This window comes from Naegleria lovaniensis, assembly GCF_003324165.1.
Source record: "Naegleria lovaniensis strain ATCC 30569 chromosome Unknown tig031, whole genome shotgun sequence".
Lineage (NCBI taxonomy): Eukaryota > Heterolobosea > Eutetramitea > Acrasida > Naegleriidae > Naegleria > Naegleria lovaniensis.
This window is the reverse complement of record NW_025407853.1, coordinates 407,913-423,728: the sequence shown is the minus strand read 5'-3', so window position 1 is coordinate 423,728 and position 15,816 is coordinate 407,913. Positions and strand designations below refer to the sequence as shown.

The 15,816-nt window shown below is 37.6% G+C and overlaps 9 protein-coding genes across 9 annotated transcripts in view; 4 read left to right on the top strand and 5 right to left on the bottom strand.

Annotated features, from left to right (window-relative positions):
• Nucleotides 1-81: 81 nt before the first annotated feature.
• Nucleotides 82-3,549, top strand: C9374_008031 (uncharacterized protein; the record flags this gene model as incomplete). The annotated part of the gene is made up of 1 exon (XM_044698063.1): nucleotides 82-3,549. One exon carries the CDS (start codon nucleotides 82-84, stop codon nucleotides 3,547-3,549), a length of 3,468 nt encoding a protein of 1,155 aa, XP_044546145.1.
• Nucleotides 3,550-3,684: 135 nt separating this feature from the next.
• On the top strand, nucleotides 3,685-5,235 carry C9374_008030 (uncharacterized protein; the record flags this gene model as incomplete). The annotated part of the gene is made up of 6 exons (XM_044698062.1): nucleotides 3,685-4,164; nucleotides 4,219-4,231; nucleotides 4,286-4,459; nucleotides 4,508-4,558; nucleotides 4,608-4,700; nucleotides 4,751-5,235. The coding sequence occupies 6 exons, from the start codon at nucleotides 3,685-3,687 to the stop codon at nucleotides 5,233-5,235; spliced, it is 1,296 nt and encodes a 431-aa protein (XP_044546144.1).
• A 31-nt stretch (nucleotides 5,236-5,266) lies between these two features.
• On the bottom strand, nucleotides 5,267-6,369 carry C9374_008029 (uncharacterized protein; the record flags this gene model as incomplete). The annotated part of the gene is made up of 2 exons (XM_044698060.1): nucleotides 5,267-5,703; nucleotides 5,892-6,369. The coding sequence occupies 2 exons, from the start codon at nucleotides 6,367-6,369 to the stop codon at nucleotides 5,267-5,269; spliced, it is 915 nt and encodes a 304-aa protein (XP_044546143.1).
• Nucleotides 6,370-7,422: 1,053 nt separating this feature from the next.
• Nucleotides 7,423-8,437, top strand: C9374_008028 (uncharacterized protein; the record flags this gene model as incomplete). Its single annotated transcript, XM_044698059.1, has 2 exons — nucleotides 7,423-7,627; nucleotides 7,836-8,437. 2 exons carry the CDS (start codon nucleotides 7,423-7,425, stop codon nucleotides 8,435-8,437), a joined length of 807 nt encoding a protein of 268 aa, XP_044546142.1.
• A 205-nt stretch (nucleotides 8,438-8,642) lies between these two features.
• On the bottom strand, nucleotides 8,643-9,611 carry C9374_008027 (uncharacterized protein; the record flags this gene model as incomplete). Its single annotated transcript, XM_044698058.1, has 1 exon — nucleotides 8,643-9,611. The coding sequence occupies one exon, from the start codon at nucleotides 9,609-9,611 to the stop codon at nucleotides 8,643-8,645; it is 969 nt and encodes a 322-aa protein (XP_044546141.1).
• A 147-nt stretch (nucleotides 9,612-9,758) lies between these two features.
• Nucleotides 9,759-11,975, bottom strand: C9374_008026 (uncharacterized protein; the record flags this gene model as incomplete). The annotated part of the gene is made up of 2 exons (XM_044698057.1): nucleotides 9,759-11,669; nucleotides 11,724-11,975. 2 exons carry the CDS (start codon nucleotides 11,973-11,975, stop codon nucleotides 9,759-9,761), a joined length of 2,163 nt encoding a protein of 720 aa, XP_044546140.1.
• A 458-nt stretch (nucleotides 11,976-12,433) lies between these two features.
• Nucleotides 12,434-13,750, top strand: C9374_008025 (uncharacterized protein; the record flags this gene model as incomplete). Its single annotated transcript, XM_044698056.1, has 1 exon — nucleotides 12,434-13,750. One exon carries the CDS (start codon nucleotides 12,434-12,436, stop codon nucleotides 13,748-13,750), a length of 1,317 nt encoding a protein of 438 aa, XP_044546139.1.
• A 30-nt stretch (nucleotides 13,751-13,780) lies between these two features.
• On the bottom strand, nucleotides 13,781-15,064 carry C9374_008024 (uncharacterized protein; the record flags this gene model as incomplete). Its single annotated transcript, XM_044698055.1, has 1 exon — nucleotides 13,781-15,064. The coding sequence occupies one exon, from the start codon at nucleotides 15,062-15,064 to the stop codon at nucleotides 13,781-13,783; it is 1,284 nt and encodes a 427-aa protein (XP_044546138.1).
• An 81-nt stretch (nucleotides 15,065-15,145) lies between these two features.
• The window catches only part of C9374_008023 (uncharacterized protein), a gene marked incomplete at both ends in the record, with an annotated part of 2,592 nt that continues 1,921 nt past the window's right edge, over nucleotides 15,146-15,816 (bottom strand). The window contains 2 exons of the mRNA XM_044698054.1: nucleotides 15,146-15,677; nucleotides 15,720-15,816. The exon at nucleotides 15,720-15,816 is cut by the window's right edge and continues 46 nt beyond it. Coding sequence (XP_044546137.1) covers nucleotides 15,146-15,677; nucleotides 15,720-15,816 — 629 coding nt within the window. The remainder of the gene's footprint in view (nucleotides 15,678-15,719) is intronic.

The window sequence follows — 15,816 nt, the reverse complement described above, 5'->3', positions numbered from 1 at the left end:
TGAAGCAATTAATTTCTTTGTGGCTTGGCAGAATAGATCCGAATTATCCAAAAAATCTTTGCCATTTTTTCCAGAATAAAAATGTTAAACAATGTGAGGAGGTGGCTCTATGACAAAAGAAGCTCAACAACAAGATCAACAACAGCTGTTCAACACGCAGGATCGGTGAATGATAGCAATGATGCTTCTCCAGCCCAGAGTACAACACCCACATTGGATCAAGGACAACAGCAATCATTGAATTTTTCCGAGCCTCATCATGTAAATAATTTACATAATACATCCACTTATTATGAATATACTGTTCAATCACAGGAAGGTCTACCCTCAATGGCTCAGCATCATCACCTGGATGATGTGTCTGTTCAATCTGATTCCGAGCAACATTCTTCATCAAACAATCCTTTACCGACACATGGTAGTGGCAACAACAATACTTTCTCGCCACCGTTAGAACGAGCAGTACTGAATTTAACAAGAGGAGGTGGAGTTGGAATTTTAGACGTGAGAGCAAAACCTCCTGGATCTTCTTTTGGAGATGATTATCATGATGATCATCAATATATCACATCACTCGAAAGTAACAATAATTTATTGCAACAACCATTTACAAGTCATTCTCCAAAGAGTGACGAAGAAATTTCTGTTGCTCTTTATTCGAGCTCATTACGAAAAACCATTGACAATGAATATTATTCGTCTCCACAAAGAGACAAAGTGAGCGTTCCTCCTCTAGCAAGACCTATCGATTCTCCAACATTGCCAAGCAAGTTGAATGATTCCTTTAATAGTGCTATTTCTTCATCTACTACTGTTAAATCATCGAGCAATACCACCTACAGCCCACAACGAAAGAGAACCGGCAGTAATGTTTCCAATAACTCTTCGAGCATTACTCACACATTGAGGATTTCTCAGCAATTAGGACCTTTTACTGTTTATTCACTTCCCAAAAATCAAACAGGACTTTCTTTAAGTAATGCTGCTTCACATCATCGAAATAATAGGCATCTACATCACGGAGAATATAGTTACTGTGAAGAGTGCCCGAATTGCAACATTGCAAAATATAATGCCAATCCTTTTTCTGAGATTTCTATCATTACTGATACATTGGCAGTAACTGCTTTGGATGACAAGAGCAGTACAAATAACAACATTACAAAACTCATACTTATGTATGACAGGAATGTAAATTTAGATACCAGCTACTCCTGCTGTTTACCATACTATGTAAATTTCTGGAATTACGAACAGTATTGTGACCATCATTTCACGGAAAAACCTTTGAAAAAGAAGCCACCTCATCATTATTTCTTTCTTAATGAGGAATATATGTTTTATAGATGCCGTTCAACAAAATATCATTCAAGTGTGGTTTACCCCATAAGCTCTCCTGCTGCTGCATGTTTACAGGATGGACGAATTTTCATTTGGGATTTAACAAATTCCAGAAAAATAGCTTGCCTACAACATCACAAATTAACCATTAATTGTATTGTACCAATTTTCTCACAAGGGACCGCTCTAAATCACCCTCAAATAGACGACACCAATTTGTATCTCCAATATACTCCGTTTGCACAATATATTTTAACAGGATCTGAGGACAAATCCATAAAATTATGGGATATATCCTCGATTTGGAGTTTTGGAGGATCACAACCCTTAGTACTTTCTCCTGTTCGCTCCATGCTTGCTCATGAAACAAGTGTGACGAATATTGAGCTTTTTTCTGATGGAACTCCAAGATTTTGCTCTTGCTCAATTGATGGAAAGTTATTCATTTGGAATTGGTTTACTGGTGAATTGTTGCAAAATATTCAAAGACCAGATAGTGGGCCTATTTTCAAATTACTTACTATTTCTCTCCCCTATGATGGAGAATTGGAACCAAACGAATACTCAAAAACGTCCATTGTCACTACCACTCAAACAGCATCAGACATACTCGTGTACAATCATACTAGATATGGTGGTATTGAGGACCTCAATGATAATGATACCAAAATCATTTCAACCTCTTTGGAAACGGTTTTGAGCTCATACTCGTTAAGAACTAGTTCTATTGCTTCCAGTAACACAGTTGATGCTATCCCTCAACAAGATACAGAAACGCGTTCACCTCATAGCATCTATATACTTTCGACTCTTAAATTATTTAATGTTTTTACAAGTAGCCCTGCTACCACAGAGCCAAGCCCTTCCTTAGGTTCGACCGAGAAAAATCCTCCATCACCCTCTATGGGAAAAGCTAGCTCTTCTGAATTTGACATTATTGTAAGCACTATCAATAATGTTGGCCAAATAGATCTTTGGAAATCATATATGGACCAAAACGGAGAAATACGATTTAACAAAATTACAACACTTACCAGAGCTCATGATTTGTATGGGCAAACCAAAAAAGCATATCAGAAATGCTCACAGCTGTCTGTAAATAATCACTTCTTGGTAGTTTCCTTGGATAGCAATTTGTTTATATTCGACATTAGTGAAGTCATGCTATCTTTCACCGATGAACACCTTTCATCAACACAACAGAAAGACTGTAAACTTGTGTTGGAACAAATTGATGCTCACTCGTGCAATATCACGTCAATGATTTCACTACATTTTGGTAAGGTGATTGTGACTGGTGCTGAGGATGGTAGCATTGCATTATGGGATACCACGAAATATCTCAATAACAATATTGTCTCATCTACCGCCAGTAATGTATCCACATCAGAAACTTCTGCTTCCAACAGCATTATTGAAAGTATATTTATTGGTCCAAAAGCTCAATCTCATGTTTTTCATCATGTTGCCAAAATTCAAATTCATACACAAGAAATTGTATCGTTGCTAGCTCTAAATGAAAATGCGTTTGTAAGCGTTGCAAAAGATGAACCATTCATAGTATTGTGGAAAGACTCGAAAATGGAGAAGAGACTTCGAACTTACATGGCATTCCATTATGACATTGAATCATCAAACATGCCTCCTCATCCTAATTATCACACTCCCAACATGCTTTCCCTCATGGTCAATGATAGTGGATTTACCCCTTTCACTTTACAACATGTAACACCGTCATTATGGAAAATGCCTATCCAAAGACCTCGTGGCAATAGCTTTAGAAGAGTACAATCAGCTATTGGTTTATCAAGAGAACGAACCAGAAGTAATGCATCTGGAAGTTCAAACCCAGAAGAAATTCAACCTACCAATACTACTTTACACTCTGTCGTTGCTGAACATGCAACACCACGTGACGAAATCATTTCAATTAACACGAAAGTGGAACATAGCACAGTTAAGGCATACACCTTGGGAGATGAACGTACAGATCAATTTCAAATTTCTAATGAAAATCAAAAGGACGATGTTCAAAACGAACTCTTTGACACCTTGAGTGAAGCTGTTTCCTCACCCACAGGGACAGTTGTATCCTTTTCGCCACATTCCAGAACTGGCACCACTAGTTCAGATGGTTCTAATTATGGCGATACTTCGATCCTAATTAGTGATGATCAAAAGACAAAGGATGTCGAAACCAATGTGTGAGAATGTTAAAAGCTGGTTGTCTGTGTTTAAAAGATCATGTTGTTGTACAACAATGAATCTAAATCAAGGATGTTCAAAGTTACATCGTGCTCGCAATGCATTTCATTGGTTGTTTTTTGAAAATAATTATTAAAAATGCCCACTTCCATCCTTTACACCGTTGATTATGACAACAAGCAAGAAATTTCAAGTGGTGGATTGTTAATCGGACCCAAAATTTATGAAGTTGGATCATTTCGAAAACAAACAAATCATGAGCCGTTGAACAATTTTGAAGAGCACTCCAATTCAAATATTCAACCATGTAAAAGGATTGTAATTGATGGTATTAAAATCGTGAAAGTAATTTCGGGCAGAATTCATACTCATATCATCACGGATCTTGGTAGGGTATATTCATGTGGGCTTAACTCTGGAGGATGTCTTGGATGTGGATTTGATGGCGACATTGAATTGAACGGCCACACTGGTGGATATAAAAAACGAGGACTTGTAGCAACAGTTGGACCAATGACAAATCATGTTGTGGTAGATGGTAGTTGTGGAGGCTATCATTCTCTGTTTTTAACTCAGGACAATGTTGTTTATGTGTGTGGAAAGAATAGCTCGCAACAGGTAACGTAGTCGTATGGTTCGGAATTGAGATGATAACTGTTTAACTCGTAACAGTGTGGATTTTCTGGTATGTGAGCATAACATGTTTATTTAGAGCATTACAATTTTCAATGTCACGTAGATATTGATAGCATTCCCACTCCAAAAGCTTTGAGCAGTAGTTATTTCAATAATTCGAAAATACTTTCTGTAGCTGGTGGAAATTCTTATTCAATTTTCGTAGCTGAAAACGGTGTGTATGCCTGTGGAAATGACAGTAATGGAAGTTGTGCTGGACACCGATCTCGCTATCCAGGTATGTGTCAGAAAGTACAATAGCTACTCATATTCGTGACATTAATAGTCCGTATTACCTCCTTTCCTTCTAATGAAACGCCTCTAATCGCCAAATGTGGTAAGTTCTTATTGAGCAAACGACTCAACCTCATATAACACTATACCAGGATATGACAATACTTCAATATGGTGTGCGAGTGGGGCCGTGTATGGGTGGGGTTGTAATAGCTCGGGACAGATGATGGAAGTTTCAAAGCATGGTAAGCATTTCTCATAATCTTGAATTCTGTATTTCTCATTCAATAATAAGGCACTCATGAAAACAGTCCCATAGTACGGAGAGTATTTTGTGAAGATCCCATTCAAGACATAACATGTGGATATTTCTGTGCTGCAGTGAAAACAAGATCCACATGGTTTCTTGCCCCTGGAGGGCATGGTGTAGATATAGCGTGCATTGACAATATTTTCAAGGAGAAGGACTCAATTATTGCAGTGTGCGCAGGGGACTACATTGTATTTGTTACAAATCAGCCAAACACAAACTCTTCACTTGGGAGAGTTTTCATGAGACATCGCTATGCTGCCAAGCAAACAGAAGAGATAACTGGTGAATTTGAACTACCTCACCCCAATGCAAAAGTTGAAATTAGTGCACTGCGAAATGGCTATATAATATACTTTCCAGATGGTAAATCAATCGACAAGGCATTCATGTTCATGAAGAATTTACTCACACCACATGAAAATCAAAATTACATTTCAGATGTGAAAATTGTGACGAATTATCATTAATTTTTATATTGTGACCAAACTTAAAATCCACTTAACACATGAACATAATTGCACTCATCATCAATAGGAAAATGTATGTAAAATTAATAACAACAGAGCTACCAAGTGATTTCACAATTTTGCTTGTGGTGAAACTTCCAAATGAAAATTGATTTCCAAACACATCTACTTTGCAAGAAGAGCAATTAGCCTTATTTGCTGCCAACCACGAGAATAAATCAGCAGCATCTGTAATCATAGCATGAACTTGATTATTGAGAATCATGGGCCAAGCTTCGTAATATCCCCCTGAGAAACGGACAATTTCTGCTTTGGCCAAATTGGCAGTGGCATATTGATCATAAGTTGTGGCCTTGTAAACAGCAACTTTAACACCAGGTTGATTAAGGTCATTCACGGATGTCACTTTGATAGTGTCAGCATCGAGTGCAGAACGTAAATAGCCATTGAAGCTTGTTCCATAGGCACCTGTTGCGTATAAAATGTGTGTTTGAGAAATTTCGAACACGACGATATTGGATTCAATTGGATCAAATTCAACATAGAAAATGGTAATTGCCATATTCAGAAATCGTGATATTTCATCATGATTCATCATTCGACCGTTACAGAGCTCTTTGTGGGTGCGACGGTGTATCACTGCCACAACTACTTACATTGAAAATGCGCTTGACTCAATCTTGAATTATCCCAATTCGTGGAGGCAATGATGACATCACATTCACCCGAGTCCACAGCAGCCTTTAATGAGTTAAAGTATCCCAACAAGGTCGTATTCACTGTTGTGAAATTGGCGACCAAATCCTGAATTTTATATTGATTCTTCAAAGTGGAAACCAATAACTGTCCTGCCTTTTGATGAATGAGTGGCCACGGATGTAATGCATTATGTTCATAACACAAATTCAATACGGGCACTCGTGTCGTTCCATTCTTGAGCAAGTCCAAAGTCGCTGGAAAATCGTTCGCACTCGTCGTTGTGCAAGAAGGTACCGGAAAGACAATATTGAATGATACCAAATAATCTTTCCACTCCTGAGAAGCAATGTAAACGGAAGTAGCAGCATCAATGGCCTGAATGAAAGAACTGGAACGTAAGGACTGTTGTGCCCATACGAGGGAAGAAGAAGTCATTGTTGTGAACACAACAACAAACATGAAAACAAGAATGAAAAAGTGTTGACTCATGCTGAGACAAGTTGTGCGCATCGTTGAAGTGGTTGTTGTTGAGAAAATGAATGGATCTTTGGTTTTAAAATTGATCTCAATGACTGACTGTGATGGTTGTGGTAGTGGGTCTAGATACTAACTGAGAGATGCTGTTGTGCTTGATGCTTACTATCAAGGACGACGATTGGTTTTTTGTTTTGATGACAAACTGTTTGTGCTGTCTTGCTTTGAATTTGGTCGCCTCAGGACCATAACGTTCGTGTGAAGATTCTGAAAAAGTGAAACGCTGCCAAACATAATCCGAATGCAAAAATTTCACCGGTTAAATACGACTTCGTTGAAGACAACGTCAGTCAATAATAATTGGCAGACGTCTATGGACTCGAATGGTGTTGAGTAGTATTGTACGAAGCTCTCGAGGACAATTATTACGAGACTATTATCGAAACAATTTACTACTCTCAACAGTTTAATGGTCGAAAAAGGGTTGAGGAAACTCTATAGTGTTTCATGGAGCGTGGAATAATCATTCACATAATTGAGAAGCTTCATATCCTTGAAACAAGGAGGTCTGGCAATGAGTCGTTCGTTACAACATGTTGAATCTCGTCCAACAACATTTTTTGATGTGAATACCTTTCATGACATGTTGCCTTTTTCAAAAATATCAGTGAGTTCTCATATGAATCAAAACAAGTAGCTGTGTCCTGAACTGGACCAAGTACAATCATCATCATCCACATTGCTATCTCCCACTTTGAAGTTGCAACTTGAAATATTCATCAATGATACACTCTCTGATTGTAAATTCATTAGGGCAACCTCAAACCCAAAAAGCAAGCATTCAACTTTTTGATGATAACTGATGAGTGTTCACCTTCTGTCCGTCTTCAAACATTACGTGTCAATTTTCTTCGTCAAGTCAAAAGGTCTCATTTTACACATTAAAAAAAAAATACGACACAATTCTTTTCATTGTCCATCAACATTATACTCTTAACCTCACACCCACACGAAATGCCTCAAGTCGATTCAAAACACGCCCAACGTTTCCAAGAACTCGTCAATCAACCCATTGATGAACAATGTGAATTCTTTTTGAAGAGTTTCATCTTTGCTTTGGGTGATGATTGGCCAGAAGTTGTCAAACTCTCAACCTCTTTTAAAAAGTATATTGCTGATGCTAGCACTAGTACTGCTTTCCAAGGACAATTGGATGAAGGTATGTGTTTTTGGTAATGATGATCATTCGTGTTGATTACAATGATGACGTTGTGTTAAAAAAAAACATTTTTCATTTCGATGATGTTACGTGTGTGATCATATGATGATCATTATGTGTGTGTAATGGTTCTCTCGACTTTTCCTGTTTTGATACGATACATACAAATGATTGTTACTCCAATGGTCATTTCTTCCAAACATTATAGCCCAAGCTGCTGACTTTTTACAAAAGAATGGTCGTACTCGTACTGCCACTCAACGTCGTGATGAAATTCGTGACATTGATCTTGATTTTAACAAACACATTGCTTTCCTTGAATATTTGCTTCTTCACTACAAGCACATGATTTTACAAGAATATTACAAGAGACACACTGAACTTGATGCTCCAAAGGAACATTTAGAAAACTTTGCAATTGGTGTGACCGGTGTTGGTTATGCCTTGTTAGAAGAACTGTTCACAATGCCAGAAGGAATGAATGAAGAATTGGAAAAGGCCATTTCTGAATTCTATGCTGCTAAACGTGAACGTGAAAATAAGTTGAAAGACCTCGAAGTCAAGTCACACGGCGAGGGTGTTGGTGCATTGCGAGCCAAGAATGAACTTGCACAAATGGAAGCTCAAGATCAAACAGAGACAAACAAATTAGAAATGACATTAAATGCTGCCAAGAGAAAGGCCATGAAACATAGTGGAAGTGAAGCATTGGCTCAAAAGAAGAAACAACAAGAAGAAGAGGAAAAGAAAAAGTTAATGGAAGGAAGACAAAAGATGAAGGAAAGATCTGCATTGTGGGAACAAAAGTAAAATCTCCAGCTCCTGCAATCATTACTCACTCCTTCCATCCACACCTTTATTGAAAAGATCAGATATTTCACTACTATGTGAAAATCAAAACATTTCACACACTAAAATATGTGACAAACTGTAATAATGAATTATTATTTTTCATGATTTTTCCGCTTGCAAATTGTGATCACAAAATTGCTTTAAAATCAAGGAGTCGTCTCGTTCACAATTCATTTCCAATCGTCACCCAATAATCTCTCAAATTATTTCTTCTTCCAAATATTTCTAAATATTTTCCATCTGGAACCATTTGCTCAATAAAGTGATAGAGAGCTTCTGGCTTCTGTGATTGTCCTCTTCGATCACTGAAAATCACATCACTCAGCGAGGCAACCCGATTTCTTGCGGCCTCAAGCATTTCCTTCTCCTTTTCTAGTGATTTACATTTCATTGCGATAATGCAATTTTCTTTTGCATGTTGCAAGTAATAACCATGTCCCTTTGCCAAACGTCTATGAATCGTTCTTTTCACCCATGTAATTTCATCCACATATTTGTATCCCCATTGTTCGATCATTTCCAGTGTTTTAACATATTTTGCATTAATAACCCAAATGAACAAAAATCCTCCATTCTTTTCTTGTAGCGAATTGATATCCATATTTTGAATATGCTTATCTGAGAGTGGTTTATAGCCAATAGCCACACCACGTAATGGATTCGAAGTCGCTAATTGCCAAGGTGGATCCATTAAAATGACATCAAATTGTGTGACACTTGCAAGTGCTTTCCAATCCATATTTCTGACATCTGTTCGTATTGGGACGCAATGTTTTGGAACGTTCGTTTCCGTAAGCATTGTAATATCATTATTTTTGACAACAAATTCGTCAGAAGGATGATTCCTATTGATGGTCTTGTTTTTATCTTCATGATCGGTTGATACTTTGAGCGATGATGATTTTACTTGTTGCAACAATGTGAGTAATATGGAAGAGGGATATTTAAGGAATGGGGAGGTATCTTCATCAAACGCATGTGAATATGCAGAGGAGAATGTTGGAGCGTTAAGAAAATTTCCATCTTCCATCATCATTGATTTACGAGTATTTTCTCGTTCTAGATGAATTTTCTTTAATTCCAATTCATAAATTTGTTTCCTCTTTGCTAGAATTGTTTTTAGTAATTCCATTTCATCATCATTTACATGATCATTTTGATGGTTGTTGGAAATATTGAATGTATCAAAGGATGATGATGATATCACTTGGTGTGATTCATTGTCATCATCTTCCGAATCTGATGTATGATTTCGGGAAGATTTGGAACTGAGCATTTTTTATTTCTCGTCTTCCAACAACAAATCGAAATACTTGTCCTTGTTTTCTTCAAACCACCTTCGCTCTTCAGCAAGGAAATCTCTGAGAGCATTCTCTTTTTCCAATTTAATCTTCTTGGCTCTGTTTCGTGCTAATTTCTTTCTAAACGCTTTTTGAAGCTTTAGTAATGCAGCCATCTTTGTTGGATCTTCCATGACAGCTGTTAAAGCTGGATCTTGGTTAACATTGACTGAGTTAGGAGTGTTGAAGGTAATGGTCTGCTTAGAACCATCGTTCATAGTTTCCGTTGTTTGTTTTGTTGACATTATTGACACAATATCAGCAACTACCTCATCTGCCTTAATAATATTTTCTGGTTTTTCTTTTCTTTTTGAAATTTCTTGTTTAGGGGCGCTCTGCGCTTTTCGAGTGTCATTTGTCCTCTTATTTACATCTTGGTTTGTGTTGTGAGTGTTTAGCATGTCTAGTGAGGTCAATACTCGCTTCACAGGTGGAAGTATAACCCTATGGTTTGGCGATTTCTGAGGTATTCTTTTCTTTGTTTGGGATAGTGATGACGAAGTTTCATGTCGTGCAGCAATGATTGTATTTTTAAGCGAAGATTTCAGCAAAAATTTGTCTGCTTCACTACCCTCGCTTTGTGTAGATCTAGATGATTGGCTTGAGCTTACTCGTTGTTTTTGTTCCATCAAATCGTCTTCATCTTCAATTACAGAAATATTCAAATCTTTAAAATCTTCGCTTTTGCCCAAAAACGGTAGCAGTGAAACCAATTTCTTCTTTACGTCTGTGACTGTTTTTAGCGTTTGAAGAACTTGTTCAGGTTCTGCGCTAACCCTCACTAGAATATTTCCGGCATACGCAGAGGCTGTTTCACCCATTCTCTTGCAGAATTTAAATGTCTTGGCTAGAGTGGAAACGAGAGACCCGACGTCTATTATATTTGGAATGGCTTTGGCAAGCTCTATAGCCTTGTCGCTTAGTTTAACAGCTTTTCCATAAGCTTGAAAATATGCTTTACAGAGTGCTAAATTATGATATGAAAGAATTTTCATCATGGACTCCCAGTTCTGTTGAAAAACATCCCCAGCTCGAGCAACGCTTAGTGTGTCGTCCTCACTCATAGAGTCAGGTGATGACGCAGGAATGTATATCCATGCTATTTTGATGGAGCCCGACCCTCCACTATATTCTCGTCCTTTGTGGTACTTCATATACCGTATAAGGATAAGGCAGTCGACCAGAATATTTTGGGCGTCTTGATAATTTTTCAATAGACAATGAATGACAGCTCCTGTTAACATAAAGAAAGACGCAAATTCTGAATTTCCATAGTAGGAGAACTTCTTTAAGGCAATTTTGCTGAACGAAAGAGCAGAGGCATATTTCTTTTTTCTGATCAGCAAGTTAGTGAGATTAAATGCAAGGATTGCTTTCATAAAATTAAGTTGATCCTTATCTTCTTTCAATTTCGATTTTACATCTGATACTTGTCCGGTGAGGGAGCTGCGAGAGTTTGATCTGCTCATTCGACCATCGTTTTTGCTTGAAGCTCTTTTCTGCAATTTCTTAATATTCTCGGAAATAATTTCGATAGTGTTTGATAACACGTCAATTGCTGTTGAAATATTTCCTTTTAGCGTATATTCAACGGCTAAATTGCATCCTATAACAACATAAATTTTCAACGAGTTGCTATTGAAAGAGAGATTGATGTTTCTTTCCTCTCTGCTTGATCGTTGAGAAGCCACGCTATCTGATCTGACTGCAGCTGGAGCTCCTGAGGCTTGTGAACTGGATGAAGAATTGGTAGTAATGGAGGACACTACGGAGCTATTGAGAGAGCTTTTTCCATTTGTTCGCTTGATGATATACTTTTCGAAAGCCGCAAGCGCATCCACATAGTTATTCTAATGTTGATGTATTGGAATGTATTTTTCGTAAATGTTTCAAAGGAAGCTTACCTTTGCCATACATTGTCGTGCCTTATCTCTTAGCTCATGAACGCTGTACTCTTTTTTTGATCGTTTAATGTTCAGCAAGGCATCATCGCTAGTGGGTGTAGTGATTTGTGAGACCTCTTCAAGCTCTGTTGTACAATTTGCATCCTCTTGCTCAAGCCGCGTCCATAAATCTGTTTTTGCTTCAATACGGAATAAGGATGGCAGCCACAAGGGCTCAACAAAATCGGGTAGCTGAGGATTATACGAAGGCATTTTGATGAAAATTCAAAATGGTTGTAATTGAATTAGGTTCCAATGAATTGTAGAGAGATGGCGTTCGTAGTGGGGCTTCTTGAGAAGGTTTGGTCAAGAACACGAGTTTGCCCAATGGACGAGGTTTCCTTTTTTTTCGAAAGTGTTGCTGTAGTTGGCCCGAAAGTTCGCACCAACTTGGAGCGAGTCGTCAGTAGATGTCCCCAAATGTGCCATCAAGCGATTTCTGGTGAAAAACTGAATATTAAAATGCCATGATTGATTGCTTTTGATTTCAACCATCAATTTTTCCTTGCAAGCGGATCGAGATAATTGTAAATTCGGATAAAATAATTATTATTACTGTTAAATAACTGCAGTGTAGATGATCTTTTTGATAAATATTAATGATAATTGTTTGACATGCTTCCGAAACAGCACGCAACAATTCATTTTTCTTTCAAATAATTATCAAAAAAATGTTGCGTTTCAAAAGTCAATCAACATTTGCTGTGCTGGTGTCTCATTCATCAACGCCAATGCAATGGATTATTCCAAAGACTTTGAACAATCATTATCAATTAGCGTATGGGCAATGCTATTTTCATAAAGGAATAAGCTCCTCTTCCATTCCATCGAATCATCATCCCGATGAAAATATAGTTACTGAAATCCATCCGCAAGGTGCAGCTCAATTTTTCTCATGCTATTCTTCAGCTCAATTTGCAATACCTACCACTCACACTCATAAACCTAAATGGATTCAAGTTCCACAATTATTGAAATCATGCAAATATGTGTTAGATAATGAGATTAAAACTCCACAACAAATTCCAATTGAAATTGTAAAACAAGTACACGACCATGAATATGTTGAAAGGTTTTTGAATGGTACAATTACACACAAGGAAATGAAACGATGGGGATTTGAAAGTGGATGGAATGAGCAAGTAAGAAATCGAGTTTTGCATACAATTGGAGCTACTTTGTGTGCAACACAAGACGCACTTTTTCACAATTATTCGAGAAGATCAAGCAATTTAGCTGGTGGAGGACACCACGCTTTTCATTCCAAAGGTGGAGGATACTGCATTTGGAATGACATTATTATTGCAGGACAGTATTTGATTAACTCTGGTTTTTGTACCAATGGCAGGAAGTATTTGGTCATTGATCTCGATGTTCATCAAGGTGATGGAACAGCCCGTCTTGCACGTGACTTACATGAAGGCAAGTCGTTTACATTTTCAATGCATTGCAAACACAATTTTCCTGAGCATAAGGAAAAGAGCGATTGGGATATTGAGCTTGAGAATGGTATGAAGGATGATCAATATTTGAAAATACTTGAAAAATGTCTGTTCACACTCGAGCAAGAATTTAAAGAAAAAATTGACTTTATTTTCTATCAATCAGGAGTTGATGTATTGGAAGGAGATAGACTGGGACTATTATGTTTGTCACCTGCTGGCGTTTTACGACGCGATCAAATGGTAGTAGAATTTGCAGAGCGAATGGCCCAGCACGATCCAAAGTTTAATAGAAGCCATGGTCTGCACATGAATGGAATTCCGTTGATATCCATGATGGGAGGAGGATATATACGGTCAGAGAATGGAAACCCTTTGGAACGAGTTGCACAAGCACATGCAGAGACTGTAAACACACTCAGAAATCACTGGAAATCCAATCAAAATGCAAGGTCCAGGTTTATTTTACCTCTTCAACAACAAGTGAATTATGAGAGGACTGGCAGATGGAGGCAAGAGATGGATGATAGGCCACAAGTGTATTGAGCGATATACCTTACATCCCTATTTCAAATGTTAATGATTTGATTCAAAGTTAGACAGCAAAAATACAAGTACAATCACCACCAACAAAAGGTTGGAATATATACAGAGTGTTCTCGTTGAAGCAGCTGAATAACGGAAAGGCATTGACGCTCTTGCTAATTGATTTTGGAGAGTGACATCCTGCTCAACAACGTCGTGGTTGATGTAAAATGATTCAATAAGGGTAGATGGAGTCAAAACATGCTTTTCTTTGAATTGATACGGATTTTTAAGAGCATTCTCTGATGTGACAAGAAGAAGAGTCAGAACACTCGATGGACGTTCATTGTACTTGACCATTCCGATAGAATGTCCATAGGTTAGTTTAAAAAATCTCAACGCATATGACGTGGGGTTCGTATAATCCAGGCCTTGTGCGGAGATGGTATCAATGTTAACCGAGCTTATAATACTTGCTCCAGTCCAATAGAATTTTTGATAAGGATCTGTATAATTACAAGGAGCCAATCCTACTTCAAACATTTTGTCCACAGTAAGATATCTCTTTAACTGACAAAAACACAAGTCACCATATTCCATACTTCGAATAATCACTCCTATTCCAGATGGATGATTACTTATTCTAAAATAGAACCTTGTGTCCTTCATAATATTATTGTGGGCGTCAAGAGAGCTTAGAAAGATTGTAATATTTCCTCGTATAATATAAGTAGAGGTATTGTTAAGGCGTGAATAGATAGAACTACTCGAAATATTTTGATAGTTCACAAATAATGCATAATTATTATTTCCAATCACGAATACCTGTCCAGAGTAGCTGTCAGGTAAATTTCCAGTTAAATCAATTGCTCCATTTTCTAATTGTCGAGAATTGGGTGGTGGCGTGGACTCTGTATTGAATTGGTAAACATTGTATCCATCCCATATTGAGTAGAATTTCATGTTCTTGTGATCTACCAGACATATTTCTCGGCGTCTTAATTGTTCGCCAGTCTCTTTGTTGACATATAGAATATCACACCATGTGGAGTTGAAATTTTGTGCAAGATATTTCTTGGTTTGGGCTATGGTTTCTTGTGAAGAGAAATTCGATCTCTTCACTACATTTGCCATGAACAGATCATAGGTTCCTTGCCTACCTCCGAAAACATATTGTTCGGCATTTGTTGTTCCCAGCATAACATTTAAGATTGTTGCGAAAATAATCATGGCAAGGAGTATTTTGTTTTGAAGAAATTGACTTCGTATGAATTGATAGGTTTCCGTAATATATGAGGATACAATCGTAGGTTGCCGAGATTGAGGCTTGAGCATTTTTTAAGGCGTTAGAGCCTCAACAAAGGATTTACAGATCGATTCTCTCATATTTGAACTGTAGTGAACATGCAATATTTACTATTTAGATTTTGTCGACTCTCTATAAAACTTGATGCATGATTCCATATCTTCTCTGGCTTTTTGAGGTGCAATCTTGATCAAGGAATTTATAAGATTCATTGGAATCCAGCCGTTCATGTTCATTTTGCTAATAATATCAAATTGGGTGGTTTCATCGTTGATTTTTTGGAATTCTATGATTTGAAAGTAAATAGTGGCATAGATGCAACCAGGGTCATTCACACCAACCACTTTGCTCAAGGCTATCTTTGCCGAAGACGTGAGCAGTTTTGGATCAATGGTCTTTTCAAATATAATTTTCTTGTCTGGAGAGTCTTCAATGAAATATCTTGCTGAGAGAAATTCTCTCTTATAGACCAACCATGTGCTTGGTGAGGACGTTCGTTGATAGGTAATATCAAAGCTTTCTCCTTCCTTATTGACTTGTTCCAAAATGCAGGCTTCTTCCACGCTATTCTTCTCTCGAGCTTTGAAATGTACCTGTCGTGTCGCCTCAAAGACATGCTGAAGAGGACTTTTAATGGTGCCACTGAAAGGTGGTGAGAGGTTTAGTAGCACTTCAACCACTTACCTGATTCGAAATGCCAATTCTGTGGTTCCAGTACTTGCATTCTCTACAGGTTTTGTATAGACTGAAACTCCATCTTTAGAGGCCTCTAATTTCCAAA